At 34.1% G+C, this 23209-nt stretch overlaps 3 protein-coding genes and 1 non-coding gene across 4 annotated transcripts; 2 read left to right on the top strand and 2 right to left on the bottom strand.

The window, feature by feature from the left end:
• The first annotated feature begins 1384 nt into the window (after positions 1-1384).
• On the top strand, positions 1385-4567 carry LOC142537980 (GDSL esterase/lipase At5g45960-like). The gene is made up of 5 exons (XM_075643435.1): positions 1385-1721; positions 2105-2235; positions 2379-2612; positions 3895-4162; positions 4256-4567. The coding sequence occupies exons 1-5, from the start codon at positions 1433-1435 to the stop codon at positions 4444-4446; spliced, it is 1113 nt and encodes a 370-aa protein (XP_075499550.1). The 5' UTR covers positions 1385-1432; the 3' UTR covers positions 4447-4567.
• A 271-nt stretch (positions 4568-4838) lies between these two features.
• Positions 4839-4911, top strand: TRNAE-CUC (transfer RNA glutamic acid (anticodon CUC)). The gene has a single exon. It is a non-coding gene; the product is annotated as a tRNA-Glu (tRNA).
• A 324-nt stretch (positions 4912-5235) lies between these two features.
• On the bottom strand, positions 5236-6649 carry LOC142533565 (nudix hydrolase 11-like). Its single transcript, XM_075640391.1, has 4 exons — positions 6167-6649; positions 5947-6088; positions 5705-5824; positions 5236-5620 (listed from the first exon to the last, which is right to left on the bottom strand). Exons 1-4 carry the CDS (start codon positions 6397-6399, stop codon positions 5360-5362), a joined length of 756 nt encoding a protein of 251 aa, XP_075496506.1. The 5' UTR covers positions 6400-6649; the 3' UTR covers positions 5236-5359.
• Positions 6650-6777: 128 nt separating this feature from the next.
• Positions 6778-9112, bottom strand: LOC142533560 (nudix hydrolase 15, mitochondrial-like). Its single transcript, XM_075640378.1, has 4 exons — positions 8456-9112; positions 7691-7833; positions 7262-7381; positions 6778-7196 (listed from the first exon to the last, which is right to left on the bottom strand). The coding sequence occupies exons 1-4, from the start codon at positions 8907-8909 to the stop codon at positions 6972-6974; spliced, it is 942 nt and encodes a 313-aa protein (XP_075496493.1). The 5' UTR covers positions 8910-9112; the 3' UTR covers positions 6778-6971.
• Between the last annotated feature and the right edge of the window lie 14097 nt (positions 9113-23209).

Genomic DNA, 23209 nt, shown 5'->3' on the forward strand with positions numbered 1-23209 from the left:
TCCCATTTTGCATGATATTGTAAAAAATGTGTTTGCCATTCCTGTGACGGCTGTTGCTTCTGAATCAACATTCAGTGCTAGTGAGAGAGTTTTAGGTGCTCACCGTAATCGAATTCATCCTAAAACTGTGGAGGCTTCGATGTGTGCTCGAGATCGGTTATGGAGTGAAATTCAAGGTATTAAATAGTTTCAAAACAAATTGTTTATGATACTTTATTTATATTTTTAATTTATAATATTTTTTATTTGTTTTATTAGATTCTATAGCTTTGAAGGATCAAAAGTTTGAAAACGATTCTGATATAGAGGTAAGTAGTAAGTTGATTTTTTTACTGTATTAAAGTGTTTTAAATTTAAATATTTTTTCTCTCTGTCTTATTATTTCTTAAGAGGTGCACTAACAGTAATACTGATTACATGGAGTGATGTGATTTGATATAATGGAGAAAAAAGTAATCTGATGATGCTAACGAGTTTGATCTTTTATATTTATTGGAACTATGGATTTTTTTTAGAATATTGAACTATGGATTATTAATGTTATGTAAGTTTTATGTATGTCGTTGAATTTTTGTATCAATACTTTTTAAGTCAAATTAAAAAAAATTTGTGTAAATTCAATAAATATTTAGAGTATCCCCATCCCCGACCCTCCGATTTGGTAGAATCAGGGATGGGGCCCGGAATGAAGGCAGGGATATAAATCGGGGACGGGGATGGGGATGGCAAACCCACCCCGCCCCGGCCCATTGCCATCCTACGTGGATCGGTCTGTTCTCTATTAATATCTGTTTGCCTTTTCAAATGGTTTCAATTCTGGCCCCAGATTCGAAATCTTGAGTGGTTGTGAATCGATGTGTATTAGTTACCTAGCTTAAATATGAATAGTAGGTCGAGTTCATGGTGTTAATTTTTGAATCTGTATGTTCATTCAGGTAATTTGACAATATATATATATATATATATATATATATATATATATATATATATATTGCCATTGAATATTTAATATTCGTGTATTCAATGGCAATTACTTATTTTAAAATATTTAGGCTACCACAGCTACGTGTTTGTGCATGTCGAAAGTTCTGATAGTATATATCTTCTACTCCCGCGAACTTCGTATGCTGCCGAATGTTTTTAATCACCAATTATTTCACACAATTTTATGATTTCTTTATCTTTTTTTTAAAAAAAAATTTAATATGTTGATCTATATATCATCGCTACCTGGTTTGCATTAATAATGAAAAATAAAATGATGTATTATTTTCAATGTATGGTAATTACTGCGTCAGTCAGTCCATGCTTAAATAATGGGCTCGCTCCTCTCTGTCAATATTTTAATCTATATATATATATATATATATATATATATATCGGCACAAAGACAATATTTTCTTTAACTCGGTGTTGCGGGTCATTTCCGATCATGATGTCTCTCTGCTGTTCATCTCACTGGGTTGCCATAATTTTCCTTGTTCATTATCTGCTTATATTATACACTGCTGAGACTCGAAGCTTAAAAGAGCAAGTCTCTCCACTGAAGAATGTTTCAGTTTCCGCCATTTTTGTGTTCGGCGACTCCACTGTTGATTCCGGCAACAATAATTTCTTGAAAACCACTTTCAAAAGCAACTTCCCGCCTTACGGTCGGAGATTTCCCAACCATATCGCCACCGGAAGGTTTACCAATGGCCTTCTTGCTACAGATTTCGTGGGTACGTACATGAATATCTTGTTCCATGTATACATTTCACACACACACATAATATATATATATATATATATATATATATATATATATATTATGTTTATAATTGAATGTTACGGTAATAAAACATTCAAAGATATGAGTTGGTTAGATCACATGCTCTTTTTCATGGGGAAGGATATGCTTACATCCAAGGAATTTTTATAGTTCAAACATGAATCCTCGATTAATTTAGATTTTTTTATTCCTTTTGTAAAATTTTCAAATAATTAACATGTTATAGCTCGCCCAATCATATGAAAAATGAATTAAAAACGAATTCATTCTTGTTGATATCATATTTACAATTCTAGAATTATTAATATCACATATTTACTATGTATACGACAGCTCGCTACTTGGGGATCAAAGACTATATACCACCGTATTTGGACTCAACGCTTAGCCTCGACGAACTCAAGACCGGAGTTTCCTTTGCTTCTGCTGGCTCCGGCTTCGATCCGCTTACAGCTAAATTAGACGTCTCTTTCCCACTCCTTATCTTTCATCTCCTATAAAATTGAACTTAATTTGCCTCTCTCCCTCCGTCTGAAATAGATATGTTATATTTCTTTTTTCAGTTCAAAGATATAGTTCTGTAGTATCCTAATATTGATATTGACAGGGTGTGCTTACAATGCAAATGCAAGTGGACAATTTTAAAGAGTACATAAGGCGAATGGAGTATTCCATTGGGAAAGAGGCAGCCAGAAAGCTGATAAATAAAGCTATATTTCTTTGTAGTGCGGGAACAAATGATTTCATGGTCAATTACTATGGCCTGCCGTTCCGAAGACTAACCTACCCTATCTCCGGCTACCAGAAGTTCATTTTACATAACGTACAGCTATTCATACAGGTACGTACTATAATAAGATTTTTCAAATTTTGGAAACTTCCGTATCATTGATTATTTTGGGTTAGGATCAACAACAAATATAAAGAATGTTTGATATAAACAAATCATTTAAAAATAAAAAAGACAAAAAATTGTGTGAGACGGTCTCATAGGTCGTATTTTGTGAGACAGATCTCTTATTTGGGTCATCCATGAAAAAATATTAATTTTCATGTTAAGAGTATTACTTTTTATTTTGAATATCGGTAGAGTTGACCCGTCTCATAGATAAAGATTCGTGAGAGCTTCTCAACCTACTCAAATAAAAAAGAACACTAGAGAAATCAAATTAAAATGGTTATTTTACATGATACTCCATTTATAATAAAGTAAGGATACTCTATATAAACATCGAAATAAATAAATGCATGAAATTTTTATGAGTTACCCTTGATTTGAATTAATGATATAATTTCGAAAAGCACATTAATTTTGATGATTTGAAATTCTTCAAATTATGTACGAAGGATCCAAGGTTTAGTCTCATAATGTGAAAACTCTAATGATATGTCATCATCAATGAGACTTTTGGAGGCAATATCATCTTTACATTTTTAGATCATATAAACGGTGATAAGTGTGTTGTGGTACACAAAATATATGGTCCCTACTTCCTACATAGAAATTAGTCACATTTATGAGTTAGCTTCGGGGTATATTGCTAGTGGTATGCTGCCGAATCTGGGCAACAATAATAAAAATAGCAAAAAAAAATTTAATGATATTCTTTGACAATAGTTATGTGAGTTCTCTCTATTGGTCAAAGATTTGTTTCTAAGTATTGATAGTAAATTTTATGAAGTTTTAAATGTCACCACCTAATAGTATCATGTTAGGAGAGTCATCGAATTGTGAAGCTTGTGCTGTACGATTTAAAATTAAAGTTGCACTCTTACCATAACTATAATTTTTGATAAAACAAGAAAATGTTCGAACCTACAAACAATATAAATATTATTAATTTGACGCAAGAAAATGCGTTTAGACCAGACACTTTGGAATGAATATTTTTATTCGATACATCGTGATAGCGAACTAATATGAGACAGCATTCAGGGCAGGGCATACCTGTTCCAAGTCCATCATATATATATATATATATATATATATATATATATGCAATAAGAGTAACTTCAAAGCTTAATAATTGTTGGGACAAATAGCTGAGAGACAGTTGTACTAATGATCTATTTTCTCTTTAATTTTTTAATGAATAACGCGGTTACAATTATCATACATGTAGGGTTTACTGGAGTTGGGGGCGAGGAACATTGTGATAGCGGGGCTGCCGCCAATAGGATGCGTGCCAGCGGTCATAACGCTGAATTCCTACAACGCTTTAACGAATCGTGGGTGTATCGAGTCACTGTGCACCGTAGCACAGGATTACAACCGCATGCTCCAGACCACGCTCGCAGATATGCGGCAGATGAGTCATGCAGGTGCCCGGGTGGCCTATATTGACATCTACAAGCCCTTGGATGACATTGTCAAGAACCCTCATCAATTCGGTAAGGATATATTATTTGGAATTAATTTTGAAAAAAATAATCATTTTTTAATAATTATATTTATTGTATATACGTATGTATTATGTATTTCAGGGTTTGAGAAAGTAAACGTGGGATGCTGTGGAACTGGACTGTTGGAGGCATCATTCGCTTGCAATCCGGGGTCGGTCGTCTGCATGGATGACTCAAAATATGTGTTTTGGGACGCCATACACCCAACTGAAGCAGCATACTACTCTATTTTCCTGTGCGCGCGCCATGTAATAGATTCTTTTTTGAATTAAGGATTTACAGTATCATCTTCATTAATTATCATGTAGACCAAGATATGTATTAATTAGGTTCAAATTTAATAAACTTTATTATATGGAATCAAGGCACAAACCCCTTCTTTGCATAATTGAGGGCCAGGAGGTTGCTTTTTTTCTTTTTCTTTCTTTTTTGTGTGTGTGTGTTACGTGCTGAAGCAATCAATTGCATTCATGATATGCATCAGTGGGTTGGCCAACTAACTCCATACAGCAATATAGCGATGACATTGATTATTAGTGCAGTGACTATTAATTTTTTTGTGCGTGTACAAGTTGAAATAATTTAATGCTCTATGCATAATTCTCATTCGTCAGGAAAGATACGATATAAATAAATACGTAAATACGAAGTACGTATCACAAGCTCCGTTGTAGTCTAGTTGGTTAGGATACTCGGCTCTCACCCGAGAGACCCGGGTTCAAGTCCCGGCAACGGAATTTTATTATTTTTTGACTCCGTTCAAAACTTTTTCCCGAGTGATTAAAAAATTGATCTCCGCTGCGTCCTCTTCCAAGGGATTAAAACTTCGTCTGAACATTTTTTTTACTCCTTCAGAACTCTTTCCACGTGATTAAAGGATCCTCTTCCGACGGATGAAAACTTTCTTTTACAATCAAATAATACATCATCCACACATATAAGAAAATAGAAAGTTAATAGGTTAGATAAACGTTGAGAGTTCTATTTAACCTTCTTGGTTTTAGGTCAATTGACATTATTAGTTATGTAAACTTAGTAGTGTAAACAAACTTGGACCAAAACCATTTATTAAAAGGGCTTGACTCAAGTTCTATTAAATAAATATATAGATAACAATTGCTGAAAATCCACTTTCAGTCGCAAGTATCAAATTTCAAAATCAATACAAAGTAATGAAAGAACCAATTAAGTCCATGGTTGTAATAAGAATGCTGGACTTTGACATGCAAGAACATCATCTTCATTGGTTCTCCCTCCTTTCCAGAACGTAGGCCTACGTTCTTCGAAAGCAGGTGGTTTCTGGTACACAATTGATGCAGCCTTGATTAAGATTCCAGCAGTCAGTGCCCATATCACGTAAGATTCCTTCTCCCACGGGTGATTAAAGAAATGCAGCAAATATTTATAACCCATCCACTCCCTCTCCTCTTCTCTTCGATTTTCATCCTGATCATCCCATCAAATAATTATCATTATTATTCTAAACTTGCGAGATTGAGACTCGAAATGAATTAATTCCAAGAAACCCACCTTTAAAAACATTTCTAGAGGAGCATCAAATATAGATTCCACTTCATCGGCATTTGGGACTGGTTTGAAGGCGTTCTTGTCCCACAATATTCCAATTACTGGAAACACAGTAATTTTTTTCTGCAACCATTAAGACTGGGGGAATTCAAATCGTCGGCAGAAAGATCGACAAGTTAAACAAAAAATAGGGGATTAAGTATAACATTCCCGCAAATAGTTTCACCAGACCAAGAACCTTGTACCTTTGTGTGGAAAGGTTCAAGAATAGTAACAACTTCTACAATGGAGGGGTCCAGTCCAATTTCCTCCTTAGCTTCTCTCAAAGCAGTATCAGCATTATTCAAATCACACGCATCCCTCTTCCCTCCCGGCAACGCGACCTTCACCTGAACATGAATTAAAATTAGCCCACAATATTTACGATCCCTATACATATTTTGTTACAACAACAGGATGCCACTACCGGAATGAGAGGACATCGTTGAAGATCTTCTGGTAAGAATCACTCGAAGATCACCCTTGTCACCTTCAAACAAACAGATCAAAACCGCAGCTGTATTGGGGTTGACTTCTTGAGGAACCAATTCATTATCAGAATTCTGAGTATTCGAATCCTGTGCATTGGGATTGAGAAGGCGGAGTCTTTGGGCTAATAGGACGAGGGCTTCTGATTTCCGGAAACTTTTGGAATCCATGGCGATTGATGGTTGCTTGCAAAGCACCTAACAGATCTGGTTTTCAATGACCTCAATATAGGTAGAGTTTGTACTTGGTTGGTTGGAGAACCAATGAACTTATTATTAATTTGTTTTTTTTTAAATGTGCTTTTCTTAGTTACTGAATTGTCTAACTTCTGAATTCGAGCTCGATCGTTGCTGAAGCAAAAATAACCTCCGGAGAAGGTGCCTCAACATTCAATAACCAAAATATAGTTTCGTTCGAGCCCAAAAAACTCGAACTCGGAAATCAATATCCGCTATTAAAACAAGTTTGAACTCGAGTTCAAAGGTAAAATTTTAGGAATTGATCTCCATTCGACTGCATCCAAATATAGCTCCAATTGTTCACTCGGATATAACATGGATCCCACGCGTATAGATAAAACCGGTCTCCTCATCGACCGACTTGAATTTTATGGTACAAATATTTTACCCTTTCGGTGACTAGATATATATTTCCATAAACACAAAACAATTACAGTTTGCAAACGAACTGAGACATGGATCACAGCACAACCAAAAGAAAGAGGGAGATAAAATGGTCTATCTCAAGTCATAGTAGTATCCTTGAGCACAACTCCAGGAATTTTGTACTTGGGGCTTTGTTCTAGAAAAGCAGGTGGCTTCTGATACACAACTGATGCAGCCCTAATCAAGATTCCGGCAGTCAAACCCCATATCAAGTACTTCTTTCCATTCATTTCGTAGTTGAAAAAATGCAGCAAATACTCGACGCCCATCCACTCCCTTTTTTCCCATTTTCTGTTCTCATTCTGAATATGACATTTCATGGTGAGAACGGCGTGAGCAAAGGAAAAGTAGATAATTGTGAAAATACCTTGAGAAACATTTCCAACGGAGCGTCAAATATGGCTTCCACTTCAGCAGCATTGGGAGAGGGAGTGAAGTCTTTCTTGTTGGAAAGAATGCCGATAACAGGGATCACTCTGAGGAGGTGCTGCATAGATACTACTAAAGTTATTTTAATGTGCGAAGCAGAATAAGCTCAAAGATTTGTGCAAATAGAGAGTTTAACCAAACATAATGGCTTACTATAGTATTATTTACGGTTAATTTTTTTTCCTACTAGTATACTTATTCCAAGAGTAGAGAGCACAACTCCCCAATGAAGCAAGTGTTCACAACCTAAGAACACATTTGAATAGTAACTTTGGTAAACAAATTCTTACAAAGGAACATCCTTAATGAATCAAAATTTTTTTGAAAAGATAAAAGCCGAGAAGATCGATGAACTAGGTTGACATACCTTGGATAAGAATGGTTCAAGGCAAGTGACAACATTTACTAGTGAAGGATCCAACCCTATCTCCTCCTTTGCTTCCCTTGTTGCTGTCTCAGCATCATTGGCGTCTGTCTCCTCAGCCTTACCTCCAGGCAATGAAACTTCACCTATAATTTGCATAATTTACAAGTTAAAATACTGAAAATAACTCACAAAAACATTGTAAGAGTCAACCACCAAGTGACCAACATGCACAAAGCAACCTCAGTCACCTGCAGTCAGCATCAACCAAACTCTAACGGAGTCACAGACTACCGGCATTTCTTTAGAAATACAATTTATTTATCAAGATTTCTGAAGCGGGGAAACTTTGAATTTAAACACCAAGATTTGGATTCCTATTCTTGAATCATCAGAGCAAAATAACATATTTTGGAAAGCCAATTAGTAAATTAGCCAAACGGTGACTGAACATCCTCACAAGAATCAAATGGTTGTCCATCACCTAAAAAAACAGCAAGCCCATCCCCTCCTCAAAATGTCCCTAATTTAATCTGACATACCAGCAAGGAATCGAGTTTCACCTTCATCAGTTAATAGAAAAGGTTCGATCAATCATCAACAGAATCCAAATCTATCTCCATCAACACTCGCATTAGGAAATAACAAAAACAGTTTTGAGTCTTGATCCAAAAAATCAACAAGTCAAAAATTAAATAATGAACCAGAAATAGAAAAGTAATTACATGAAACTGCAAAACCATTTCAAGAAAATGCAATCAAATTTACCAGAGTGAGTGGACAGCTTCGAGGACCTTTTTGTAAGAATTACTCTAAATTCCCCATCATCCCCTTCAAAAAGACAGACGAGCACAGCCGCTCTTTTAGGCGTGAACCTCTCTGCAGGCTGTTGTGCCATCGAAGTAACCGATTCCGCAAAACCCACTTGGGAAACCACTTTCCCTGCACTGTCCTCAATCCTCTGCTCCTCCTCCTCCTCCTCCTCATCCTCCGGAGGCGGTTTGTACAAGCGCAACTGCTGGGCCAAGGACAAAAGCCTTTGAGAAGGCCCGAAATTGCGAGAATTCATGACAGCGATCCTGGTCAAAGAATATGATAGGGATGATGATAACAAATGGGCTTGGCAAGATTTCACAGAGGATATTGCTGAAATAGAGGTTCTTCTGAGAAGCGGGATCATGCGAACCGAATTATAATTAATAGCCTCCATCAGCAGTATCATTCATGATCACTCTTTCGGGATCGTAGACCTCCATTTTCTTGAATTATTAGAGCAATTTAGCGCTGGGATCTTGGGAATTTAAGGTTATTTTTTAGTTAACGAACCGTTGGTAGATTCTCTCGTTTGCGGTCAGAATCGGCCCATATCTTCGAATTCATCGTGTGACAAAATGGGAAATTGAAAAGTTGGACATTTTCGCAGCAATAAAGCTATATCGAAATACATATATTTCAATTTAATATACCAGTGTGTTAAAGTGTCGTATTTCTAGTCTGTCCCAATCATATTATGTACATTTAAAAACCATATTTTTCATGATTTCACCAGCAGTCATGTGTTATAAGAAGTGCGGATTAAGGGTGAACTGTGAATATATAAAAACTTCTGATTTGGGCAAGAATGTAGAAGAAGGCCAATCTAAAGATTGATCACATTAAAGTTGAAAAAAAGTGAAAATTCGTGATTAAGCATGTGATTTTTAAGATAAAAATTTTGGTTTTTTTTATATAATAAATTTTAACTTTTTGACAAAGAATAACATTTGTGGGTACTAAAAAAAGCGGATTCTGAGCAAAAAATTATTAATATTTAATTAGATTCTAGCTTAAATTAAGAAATTATTAAAAAAATCAAAACTGTTAGGATCAAGTTAGAGTTTAAAGGAGAGTGAATAAATTATTTAAAATATTTTGTGATTAAAAGAGCTACAATAGCTCGTTCTTGAAATGTTCAAAAATGAATCGATCATCGAGAAATTAAATCGAGTTTGGTTCTAAAATCAAACGAAAGAAACACAAAATAATCCCTCTAAAAATCAATCAAACATTTTTTTAATATTTTTAAAAAAATATGCAAGTTGAAATTACAAAATGATTTGGTTTGAAGAATTTTATCAAATACCTTGTATGCAATATTTTTGTATTTGAAAAACAGATAAAATGTTTCAACTATGCCGACCAGAAACAGTAGAAAAAGTAAGTCAATGCGATAAATAAATGTTCATGAATTTGTTTATGGACTTTTTTTTGGAGATTATACAATTATTTGTACAAACTCGTTTTGATTTATACAACTATTTGTACAAACTCGTTTTGACTAAGGACTTATATCTTGTCTAATCGAAACTCCTAGTACACTATCGATTGTAGGACGTAACCTCACAATTCACATAATTTTTAACGTCTTTTATGTCAAGACTACAAACACAATTTTTAATGTATTTGTATGAAAACTATCGCTCACCTAAAATTTGAAAGCTCATCTCTTTTGTATATATATGAGTGATTGTGTGTGTGAAAAACTTAATATATTATAGTGTATATACTCTTAAAAAGTATCCTCACACACAATAGAAAAAGCTTTCATTAAGCTAATATATCTATTCAGACTTATTTCTTGGGCTTGTTGTCGTTTTAGCTAATTTATTTATGTAATATGCTTATGCTTTGAAATCACTTCAAAAACTTGTGTTTGATCTTCATGATGATGTATATATAGCTTCCAAGAGTAATATATACGTTAGACACAAGAATATGACCGTTAGAAAATGTTATGTATTGTTTTTGACATTGCAACATTCATATTTGACTTTTTAGCATGTCGCTGGTGCAGTTCGATTGTAGGAGAAAAATGGTTGAATGAACGAACCGATCGGATGAGCAAAACAGTTGAGTGGATGAGCAAAACGGTTGAGTGAAACATTGTCTAATCCGGTGAATATTGCTCTTGATTTGTTAATTTCTTGAAAAATAGTAAACATGAAAGTTGTAGTCCTTTTTCTTAGATTTCCATGTACTCAAGAATAACTCTATTTCGAGTTTATAAGAGAGAGATATGCTCAAAATACTGGACTATCTATGTACACGGTTGAACTCTTTCTACAACGTGTGCAGAACCAGCAAATTCATCGGGAATTATAAGCTTTTAAGCTTCGATTTATACTTCTACTTTCAAAGATGATTTGTAGATAATTGTCTTACTGTTCCAACACATGTTGAATCATTTCATTACGATAACCGATCTGAGTGATATCACTAAAATACCAAAGTTTGTATATTGAGCCGTTCGGCTCAAGTATGTTTGGTCGGTCGGATCTTGCGACCATCATTTTGCCTCAATAACATCTGAATTCACTCTACAAGACTGAAATATCATTTATAGACAATTTAGTTGAATGTCAACCATTTTGCCCGCTAATAATTTCTAGATGTGGGATTGAATGCCCTTAGGCGAAATCTCACATCGCTAAACCACGGGAGATGCTGAGCATTTAAATGAGAGTATAACAATCTCTTGTGACGCGTTTTAAATCCGTGAGGCCTCGGGCCAAAGCAGACAATATCACAAGTGGACTGAACCGTGACATTTGGCATTAGAGCGACTCCGCGTGAGTTTGGGATGGTGGGAAAAATCTCGGCGAGTACGCTGAGTCCCGAAAAATGGGTAAGGCCATTAGGCGAAATCCCACATCACTAAACCACAGAAGAGATGCTGGACATTTAAATGAGCGTGTAGCAACTCCTTGTGACGCGTTTTAAATCCGGGAGGTCTCGGACCAAAGCGGACAATATCACAAGTAGGCTGGACCGTGACAAATATTTACCAAAATAACTTATTCCTTTTAGCAAAAAATAGAATTGAACCAACGTAAATGGTTCAGATATTATATTATACTAGTAAAAGATGCATATACGTTGCACGTGTTATTATTTTTAATTTGATTGAATAATACTAAACAATTGACACGTAATCATTTTCAATTTAGAAGAGTTATTCGATTGAAAAGAGAAATTTTGTTTAGATTTTTTTTCTATGTAAAATATGAAGTGACTTGAGAAGGTTTTTAGTAGGGTAAGAAGGGTAATTATGAAATTAAATATTTTGATGTCCTCAAAAATAGTTACTGTAAGAGTCTTAAACTTAATAATATAGTATATATATTCTTAAAATTGATAAGAGGAATAAGTTATGAAAAATTTAACCGAACCGAATAATGAAAAGACTTGCTTTTAAATTCAATTATTGTTTTAAATTTAACTATATATACATTTTATTTTCAAAGTTATTTTATTGATTAAAATCGTAAAATTAAATTTATATTTATTTAAAAATTATATTATAACAGTATCTTATATTTTCATAAAAAATGTTTGAATGATTAATTAATACAAATATGTATCAATTGATAAATTATATTATTATTATTTTGTTATTGAGATCCATGTCATTATAATTTATAGCAGTCTAAGTGCACATGTTCTGTATTTTTTTTAAGAAAAACAGCGCCATGGAAAATAAGACTGATGAAACGGCGGATACTGATTTTATTTTTAAGGGCACCTGCATTCGTTATTGTTATAACACCTACTACCTCATCAAAAATTGTAGGGTCCACATGCCACATACACATTACATTAACACATCTATTATCCCACATTCATTTTAACATTCACACTCATTATTTGTAGGTCTCGCTGTCCACTCATTCATCTTATTATTACTTTAAATTAAATAAATTCAATTTCAAATTTTTTAAGAAATTAAAATTATTATTATTTTATATTAATAATAATATGTTTTTATATATTTAGTATGTAAAATAATTTAATTTTATGAGTGTCATTTATTTAAAATTAAACATTTATTATAAACCTAAAATAAAATGGTACAACATATAATAAATGAAAATTACAATAAATGAAAATTATAACAAATGAAAATTACAATAATCGAAAATTACAATAACTGGAAATTAAATATTCTATCTCCCCCTAATCTCTTGACATAGATGTTCGTGGATGATAAGTTGCTCATATGTCATTTGCGAAGTATCATTCGAAAGGATTGCATATTCCTTTAGTTGAACTTTGGCCATAGCAGCTTTTGCTTTCATCTCCTCTACTTCGAGTTGTTTTTGTTTCATTTCAACTTCAACTTTTTTCATGCTTGTGTATTCAGTAAACTTTGCAAACATATTATCCAAGTTTGTTGTCATACACTCCATGTCCGATCTCGTTTTACCTTTTCCCTTTCTTTTTGCTGCCTTCTGACCCATTGGACGATTTTCTTCTTCGTTTAGGTCTACATGTAGACTCGCATCTTGGTTGGATGAGGTGTTGCTTGCTCCCGACTCCGAGGTCCTTGCCTTCTTCGTGCTAATAAGGTGATCAACGGACTGTGGAAACATTGGACGGTCTTTTACGATCCTCCACACATGCTCAAGATTAAATGCGATGCCGTTATTTTCCTCACGATATTTTTCATACGCAAGCCGTAGTATATCCTCATCACTGTGGCCGCTACGATATGCACTATAAATACTATTGTAATTTGCATTGAAGCGATATACTTTTTTTGTATGGTATTGTGCCAATGCGATCGTATGACACTTGCACTTCTATTGGGTGTACCTGTGGGACGATTGTCATTGTAGTAGCTTGCAACACGTCCCCAGAAAGCTTCGCCTTTTGATCATTGCCGATGATTGGGTCATCGCTGATAGAGACAAACGATCTCGCTAAGACCTCGTCTTCAACCTTTCTCCAGGTTGACCGTTTTTTTCTACCCTCAGCGCCATAATCCACATTCTCCAAATTTACGACTTCAATTGGGGATTCACGGTCGGACAATTGAGTCTCTGGGACGAAAGTCGGAGTGGCCGGTTCATTTTCCGTCTGAGAAATAAATGGCATACTGGTTGCATGTGGATTAGATGGATTGTTTGGTGGATATGGATTATATGGATAATTTGGTGGATAGGAATTATAAGGATAATTTGGTGGATATGGATTTTGTGGATAATTTGGTGGGTATGGAAAATAAAGATAATTTGGTGGAATTTGCGAATTTTGGGAAAAAGTATTTACTTCCGGCTTTTTTTGAAAATTCACGAAATTTCTAAAAAACCCTCGGTAATTTTCATCCATTTCGGAACAAAGTAGGATTTAAGAAATTTTTTAAAAAAAGAATTTAAGATGATGAAAATAGAAGAGAAAAGATTTTTGGAGTGAAAAATAATATGTTTTGATGTTTGAAATAATTTGTGTAGTGTGTGAATATTTATAGATGAATATATTATTTTTTATTAAACTAGCCGTTAATTAGCCAGTTAAAACAATTTTTTACTTTTATAAATAAAAACAACCGTTAGTTTTTAATTGAACATTATTTTTTATTTATTTTAATATCCGAATTTCTTTTTAAAAAATGAAAATTTGAAATTTAAACCAATACATTAAATAACATTAAATAAGGAAACATCATCATGTGTGTGGGGCCCGCGTTCAGCGACGGTTTATAAAAATCCGTCTTAAATAGCGACGATTTTGAAAAATCGTCGCTAAATGTCCAATTTTTTTTAAAAAAATAAGCAGACAAGAGGACGTTCAAACATATGAACGCCCCCTTTTCTCTCTCTTGTGAGTGGGCGTTAATAACACCCACTCACAATGGAGAAAGGGTGTTAAATGGGCGTTATAACACCCATTTAACACCCATTGTGGTTGCTCTAAAAAATATCTGCTGGACTGGTCCTGCAGAATTATAATACTGTGTGTATCCCCCACCAAGTGTTGTACTTTGTCAAAATTTGCTCAAATTTATTTATTTTTTAATTAAAAAAATTTTATTTTTTTATTTTGAGTTAACTTTTATTATTTTGTGATAAAATAAAATTTTAAATATTAAATAATTGATAGTATAATTTAAAAAAAAAACATAATAAAGACACTGAATATTCTTTAATGGTTATTCTCGATAATAAAAAAATATAGAATTTACACATTTGTGTTGGAATTCTTGGGCCATAAATGTAATTATAAATGTTTATATGTCATCAATTAAATAAGTCATAAACTTATGTGGTCTAATTTAGAATAAGAATTGACTTGAGGACTTAAACATCATGATATTATTGTGTGGATACCATATATAATATTTCTAGTTTGTTGAGGGGCCAGATTATAAATAATAAAACTTGTTTAATTATAAACAATGGTTATGTTCTCAATCTGCATATAACGTTTCAAGTTTTGTATCCCATCAACAAAACTCTCTGGCTTAAAGGAAATCTGCAGATTGAAGATCATCACCGAAAATTGACTGCAAAATCATGGATTCGGGTACGCTTCCGCAATTATGATTATTTTGTTTGTGATTTCTTAAGAATTGGATAGAATTCATGGATTTTTTTGTGTGTTGAGATATGGAATCCAATTGATTTCTTCAATTGGTATCAGAGCCATCTATTCCAAATTCTTAAGAAACTATTTTGCCTTCATTAAGTGTTTCGATTTCACTCCAATCGGCGTATGATTATAATCTGAAATATCCGATCATGGACTCTCGGATAGATGACAAATTTTTTCCCTTTCTTTTCCAAATTATGTTGATTGGTCAATCTATTGGGTGGAGTAAAAATCGATGGATATGTGTCGTTCTCTTAGTTACATGAATTTCATATATCTATTATCTATTAATAACTAATATTTCACATTAAATTAAATTATAATTATATGTCGCCAATGTGACCGCTGTTATTTAAATTTTTTTATTTGAGATATTATGATATTATTAACGTTTTAATTAAAGTGCAAAATGAGTATATTTATGTGAGTGTTGATCGACCCAAAGGAAGATTTATACTTGACAAAGTGATTCATTTGCTTGTGATAATAAACATATAACAATTATAAGGTTTTATTAGTTATCTTTTCCATGATCTATCCAAAGATAGGTTTCTTGTTTGTCATACATTATTGTTAATGTTTGATTATTGCGAAAAGGGTACCATTTGCATATAATATTATTGTCCAAAGATTTAATATTGATATTGCACTAGATATCTTGAGATGAGATTTGCCATTTATTTTAATTTGTTTGAGATGAGCATGTTATTTATGTTATTATTTTTATGTTCTCTTTTCAGCGAAAAGTTACTACTATATCTGCTAATCTAAGTTCAGTGCCGATCCTTAATGGGACAAATTTTAAGGATTGGAAGGAGAACTTTCTTATTGTTCTTGGCTGCATGGATCTAGATCTTGCAATCAGGACAGAACAACCTATCGCTCTTACGGATTCTAGTTCCTCTGAACAGAGGGCTATATGTGAGAGGTGGGATCACTCTAACCGCATGAGTCTTATGATCATCAAACGCGGCATACCTGAGGCTTTTAGAGATGTGGTGTCCGACAAAGTCACCAAAGCTAAAGAATATCTCGATGAAATTGAAAAGAGCTTTGCCAAAAGCGATAAGGCGTAAACAAGCACGATTCTGAAGAGCTTGATTTCCATGAAGTATAAAGGCAAGGGAAATATCCGAGAATATATTATGGAAATGTCTCACCTTGCATCACAGTTGAAGGCACTTAATCTTGAATTGTCGGAAGACATGCTTGTTCATTTAGTGATGATTTCTCTTCCAAATCAATTTAGTCAGTTCAAGATCAGTTATAACTGTCAAAAGGAGAAATGGTCTCTTAATGAGCTCATTTCTTATTATGTTCAAGAGGAAGAGAGATTGAAGCAAGACAAGACTAAAAGTGCCCATTATGTAAGCACCTCTAAAGATAAGGGCAAGAAAAGAATGAATGAGCCTGCTAAAGGTCCATATGCAAAGAAGAACAAGCAAGATAAGGACAAGAAAGGTTGTTTCTTCTGTGATAAAGATGATCATGTCGAGAAAGATTGTCCTAAGTACCATGCATGACATGCAAAGAAAGGTACAATTTCAAGTTTGGTATGTTCTGAAGTAAATTTAGCTTCAGTACCAAGAAACACTTGGTGGTTAGATTTCGATGCTACTACTAATATAAGTGTTTCAATGCAGGGTTGTCTGAGCTGCCGAAAGCCAAATGATGCTGAAAGATGCATTTATGTAGGTGATGGCAAGTCAGTCGAAGTGGAAGCAATAGGGCATTTTAGATTGTTGTTAAGTACTGGTTATTATTTCGACTTAATAGATACTTTTGTTGTACCGTCGTTTAGACGAAATTTAATTTTTGTTTCTAGTTTGGACAAATTAGGATATTGTTGTTCATTTGGAAACAATATGTTTAGGTTGTCTATTAATTCTAACGTTGTTGGAACTGATTCACTTATAATTTATGATGGTCTATATATGCTTGATGCAAACGCTTCTTATATTGAAACCCTAAATGTGGAATCACGTGGTACTAAGCGTAAGTTTAATAATGAAAATTCTGTGCATTATGGCACATTTGATTAGGACACATATCTAGAAATAGAGTTGAACGACTTGTATCAGATGAAATTTTGAACTCCATTGATTTTATAGATTTAAACAATTGTGTTGAATGTATCAAAGGAAAACATATCAAAGAAAGAAAGATGGTGCATATAGAGCCACCGAAATATTGGAATTGATACATACTGATATTTGTGGACCATTTCCAACACCTTCTTGGAATGGTCAACAATATTTTGTATCATTCATTGATGATTACTCTAGATATGCATACCTGATACTTTTTCATGAAAAATCACAGACATTGGACGTTTTCAAGTCATTCAAGACTGAAGTCGAGAATCAACTTGACAAAAGCATTAAGAAAGTCAGATCTGATCGTGGTGGTGAATACTACGGTAGAAATGACGGTTCAGGGGAACAACGTCCTGGACCTTTTGCTCAATACCTAGAGGAATATGGAATCGTCCCGCAGTACACCATGCCAGGCTCACCAAGCATGAATGGTGTAGCTGAATGACGAAATAGGACTCTTAAGGATATGGTAAGGAGTATGATCAGTCATTCAACCTTACCAGAGTCACTCTGGGAAGAAGCATTAAAAACAGCAGCTTACATTCTAAATAGAGTACCAACTAAAGCAGCTATTAAAACACCTTATGAGCTCTGGACAGGGCGAAAGCCAAGTCTAAAACATTTTCATATTTGGGGATGTCCAGCTGAGGCTAGACCATATCGACCGTATGAAAAGAAACTGGACTCCAGAACAGTCAGTAGCTACTTTATTGGGTATTCTGAGCGATCAAGGGGATATAAATTTTATGATCCCAAAGTAAAGAAAATATTTGAGAGGGAAACTGCAGTATTTTTTGAGGATGTTGAGTTTGGGGGGAAGAATAAAGTAACAGAATTTGTTTTCGAGGAGGAATATGTTCCAACTAGTCTTCAAGTGGAAATAGTTCATATTCCTATTATTGATACTTCATGATCGTATTCTTGTCATTGATTATGATATGATACAAGATCAACAAGACATTGTCAATCAAGTCCCAATCGAACAAACTCAACAACCTCAAGAACCAGTGTCCAAAAAACAAGTGTCTTTACGGAGGTCCACTAGAGAAAGGAAGAGCGCTATTCTAGATAATTACATAGTGCTACTCCAAGAACATGAGGAAAATGATGGTATGGTGGAGGATGATCCAATCAACGTTCGTCAAGCCATGCAAGATTCAAATTCTCAAAAGTGGGCCGAGGCAATGAGTGAAGATTATAAGTCAATGCAAGATAATAAAGTTTGGGAAATTGTCCCATTACCAGAATGTGTGAAACCCATAGGTTGTAAGTGGATTTTCAAAACCAAACGGGATTCAAAAGGTAATGTGGAGAGGTACAAAGCACGTCTTGTAGCTAAATGCTATACTCAAAAGTATGAGATTGACTTTAAAGAGACCTTCTCTCCAGTTTCATCGAAAGACTCTTTTAGGACAATCATGACACTTGTTGCACACTTTGATATGGAACTTCATCAGATGGATGTCAAGATTGCTTTTCTCAATGGAGACATTGAGGAAACAATCTATATGGTGCAGCCAGAACACTTTGTATTGGGAAATCCAAATAATATGATTTTCAAACTTAAAAAATCCATCTATGGGTTAAATCAAGATTCTCGTCAATGGTACCACAAGTTTCATCAAATAATTATCTCATTCAGTTTTGAGGTAAATGTAGTAGATGATTGTGTGTATCATAAGTTCAGTGAGAGTAAGCATATATTCCTGGTTTTATATGTGGATGACATTTTGCTTGCCACAAACGATATAGGTATGTTGAACGATACCAAGAAATTTCTATTTAGACATTTTGAAATGAAAGATCTTGGTAACGCCCCCTTTGTACTAGGAATCCAAATACACCGAGATCGTTCTCGATGTATTCTTGGATTATCGCAAAAGAGCTATATCGATAAAGTCTTTAAAAGATTTAACATGCAAGGTTGTAAACCAGGTAACACCCCGGTCGCTAGAGGAGACAAGTTTAGTCTTAAACAGTGCCCTAAAGGAAGCCTCGAGACTCAAGAAATGCAAAAGATTCCCTATGTGTAATGAGATATCTAAAGAGAACTTGTGATTACATGCTCACATATAACAGGTCGAATAATCTTGAGATCATGGGATATTCGGACTCCAATTTTGCGGGATGCCAAGATAGCATGAGATCCACTTCAGGCTATGTATTTCTATTGGCTGGCGGAGCTATCTCTTGGAGAAGTGCCAAACAAGCACTAACAGCTTCTTTCACCATGGCGGCTGAATTTATAGCATGTTACGAGGCATCTAATCATGCAATATGGCTGAAGAATTTTGTCACTGGGCTGCGTATTCTACAAGAGGTAGACCACTGAAATTGTTTTGTGACAATAGATCAGCTGTATTGTATTCCAACAATAATAGGAGCTCGACAAAATCGAAGCACATCGACATCAAGTTCCTTGTTGTGAAAGAAAGAGTACAAAGTGGACAAATTTCGATAGAACACATAGGCACAAACTCCATGATAGCAGATCCTTTTACGAAAGGTTTGCCACCCAATATTTTCCATGATCATACTACTCATATGGGTGTTATTCAGTTTGATGAAGTCTAGATCTAGTGGGAGTTTGTACTATACATTTTATGTTTGGTTATGTTGTTCAAACTTATGTATTTGGATATTTTCTAATCATAAATAAATTTCATTGTTTACTTTACACTTTCTCTAACTGAAGTTAAGGTTTTGATCTCACTTTGATAAAGAATGAACGGTTGAAAACTGACATGAATATATTACTTTGCATGTAAGTTTCATGCCACACATTAATGATTGATCTATGTCATTTGATTGTATTGATATATGTGACCATTGATGGTTCAGTTGTGATAGATACAACAAAGACTGCATTGATCCTATGTCGATATAATTAATGGACGAGATTGTTTAAGAAGTCTTATGGTTGTGATGACAAAAATTTTGAGCTCGTTAAGTTTAACACATTTATAAGTTTACACATATGGTTCAGTGGGAGATTGTTGGAATTTTTGGGGCCATAAATGTAATTATAAATGTTTATATGTCATCAATTAAATAAGTCATAAACTTATGTGGTCTAATTTAGAATAAGAATTGACTTGAGGACTTAAATATCATGATATTATTATATGGATACTATATATAATATTTCTGGTTTGTTGAGGGACCAAATTAGAAATAATAAAACTTGTTTAATTATAAATAATGGTTATATTCCCAATCTGCATATAACGTTTCAAGTTTTGTATCACATCAACAAAACTCTCTGGCTTAAAGGAAATCTGCAGCTTGAAGATCATCACCGAAAATTGACTGCAAAATCATGGATTCGGGTACGCTTCCGCAATTATGATTATTTTGTTTGTGATTTCTTAATAATTGGATAGAATTCATGGATTTTTGTGTGTGTTGAGATATGGAATCCAACTGATTTCTTCGATTTATTCTCAAATTTTATGTGTTCTTTAATCTATCCATAGATTTGATATAATTAGAAATATAGTAAAAACTAAAATTATTTTTCATGATTAATAACGTACAAAACCCATTTAAACTTGTAAAATTTAAAACATCATGCTTCACACTTTTTAGATGCTTTGACAATTATAAAAATTATGATAGGAAACAACAAAAGTTACAACTGGAAAACTAAATATTCATTTATTTAAGATTACGGCGAGTGAAGAGCAATAAAAAATAATAGCTTTAAAATTTTTTGGTTTTCCGGTGATTTCGGTTATTTTCCTTAAAAAAATAAAAAAGAACAAAAGATCGAATTCTTGTTGAGTCAAAATAAATAAGAATAAGTCTCTTGTGAGACGGTCTCACGAATTTTTATTTGTGAGACGGATCAACCCTACCGATATTCACAATAAAAAGTAATACACTTAGCATAAAAAATAATATTTTTTCATGGATAATCCAAATAAGAGATCCGTCTCATAAAATACGACCCGTGAAACCGTCTCATACAAGTTTTTACCAATAAATAAATAAATAATAGTTGAATTCAAACGAAAGAACCAAAATTTTTGTCCAACCGTTTTGAATAGGTCTTTTGTGAGATGCTATAACGAATTTTTATATGTGAGACGGTCAATCATACCGATATTCACAATTAATATTCTTAGCATTAAAAGTAATATTTTTTCATGGATGACTCAAATAAGAATCCGTCTCACAAATACGACCCGGAGACCGTCTCACACAAGTTTTTACAAACGTTTTTTCGGTCAACCTCCGATTCAAAATTGAAGGATGGGATGTTGTAGTATGGTGATCTCGTGGATCCTCAATTCAGTCAGTGATGAAATTGTCGATAGCCTGATATATTTCTCTTATGCACAAGAAATTTGGATGGACTTGCGGGATCGCTTTCATTAAAGCAACGCTCCTCACATTTTCCAAATCAAAAAGCTGCTGAGTTGTTTATAGCAGGGTTCTATGGATATTAACTCCTATTATACAAGAATGAGAACATTGTAGGATAAAATGAAAGATTTTCAACTGGTTTTCAGTCTGTAAATGTGGTGCAATGAAGGATTGAATTGGATGACTTATCAAGGTCAGGAGTGTGGTATGCAGTTTCTCATGGGATTAAATGAATCATATACTCAAATTTTGGCCCAAGTTCTGATGATGGAACCTATGCCTCTTATCTCGAAGATTTTCTCAGTAGTGATGCAAAGAGGAGAGGCAAAGCTCCATTCATAATTATGCTTCTGGTTCATCTATGGATCGATCCCCTATCCCATACCAGTCCTTTCATGTTGCAGCTGTGAAAGGGTTTACCAATGACAAAGGTAATAAGACTGATAAACCAACATGTTATCGTTGTCCTTATACAGGTCACACTATGGCAACACCTTAGGTTCACAACAACATGAAGCTTCTGTGTTTTGTTTTAGTGGTAATCATCCTTCATATTTTAGTTTTAATCCAAAAATCCTACTAATTGGGTGCTAGATACGGGTGCTACCTATCATATTTATTTTTCCCTTTCTTTCTTTCATTCCTATGCACCTATTTCATCTATCATCACCCTCCCAGATGGCTCAATTGCACCAGCAACTCATGTTGGATCCATTCATCTGTCTCATGATCAGTTCATACTTCAAAATGTGTTGTGTGTTCCTACGTTTCATTTCAATTTGATTTCCATGAGTGCGTTAACTCATTACATGCCTTGTTGTGTGACCTTTTCCTTTGACTCTTGTTATATACAGGCTGTCACAAAGGACAAGATGATTGGGATAGGTAAAAGACTTGGAAACTTATACATCCTAGACATTTCTAGTTTGTCCTCCACATGCTGTAATGTCTCTCTTTTTACACAAAGAAAGTTATGGAACAATATAATTGAGTCACCCTTCTTATACTAGACTGTGTGTAATAAGAAATGATTTACATGTGAATTCAATAAAACACGATGAGTTGTTTGATTGTTCGATTTTTCATATGTCCAAACAAAATAGATAAAATTTTATGTCAAAACACATCATATGTAATGCCTTTTTTGAATTGATCCAGCATTGATGTTTGAGGGTCTTTCAGTCCTTTTAAGTGTCAAGGATTATAAGTACTTTCTCACCATTGTGGATGACCATTCCCATTCACTTAGGTCTATTTAATGAAAAACAAGTCCGATGTGTAATCCATTTTTCCTAATTTATGAAAAATGGTTTCAACCCAATTCGGGACAAAGATAAAATATGTCCGGTATGATAATTCCCGTGAATTAGGCTTCTCGGATTTTTCTTCAAATCAAAAGGCATCATCTCTGACAAGTCATGTGTTGAACAAACATAACAAAATTCTTTTGTGGAGTGAAAACATCAATACATTTTTAATGTGGCTCGAGCTTTGTTGTTTCAATGACATCTCCCTTTGGTTTAATGGAGTGACTGTATCATTTGTGCATTTTACCTCATGAATCGAACTTCATCCCCTCGTTATACCAGACAACTCAATTTGAATTGTTGTATCATAAATTCCTTCATATACTCGTTGCATAACCTTTGAT

Source organism: Primulina tabacum, chromosome 2 (genome assembly GCF_025594145.1).
Source record: "Primulina tabacum isolate GXHZ01 chromosome 2, ASM2559414v2, whole genome shotgun sequence".
NCBI classification, from domain to species: domain Eukaryota; kingdom Viridiplantae; phylum Streptophyta; class Magnoliopsida; order Lamiales; family Gesneriaceae; genus Primulina; species Primulina tabacum.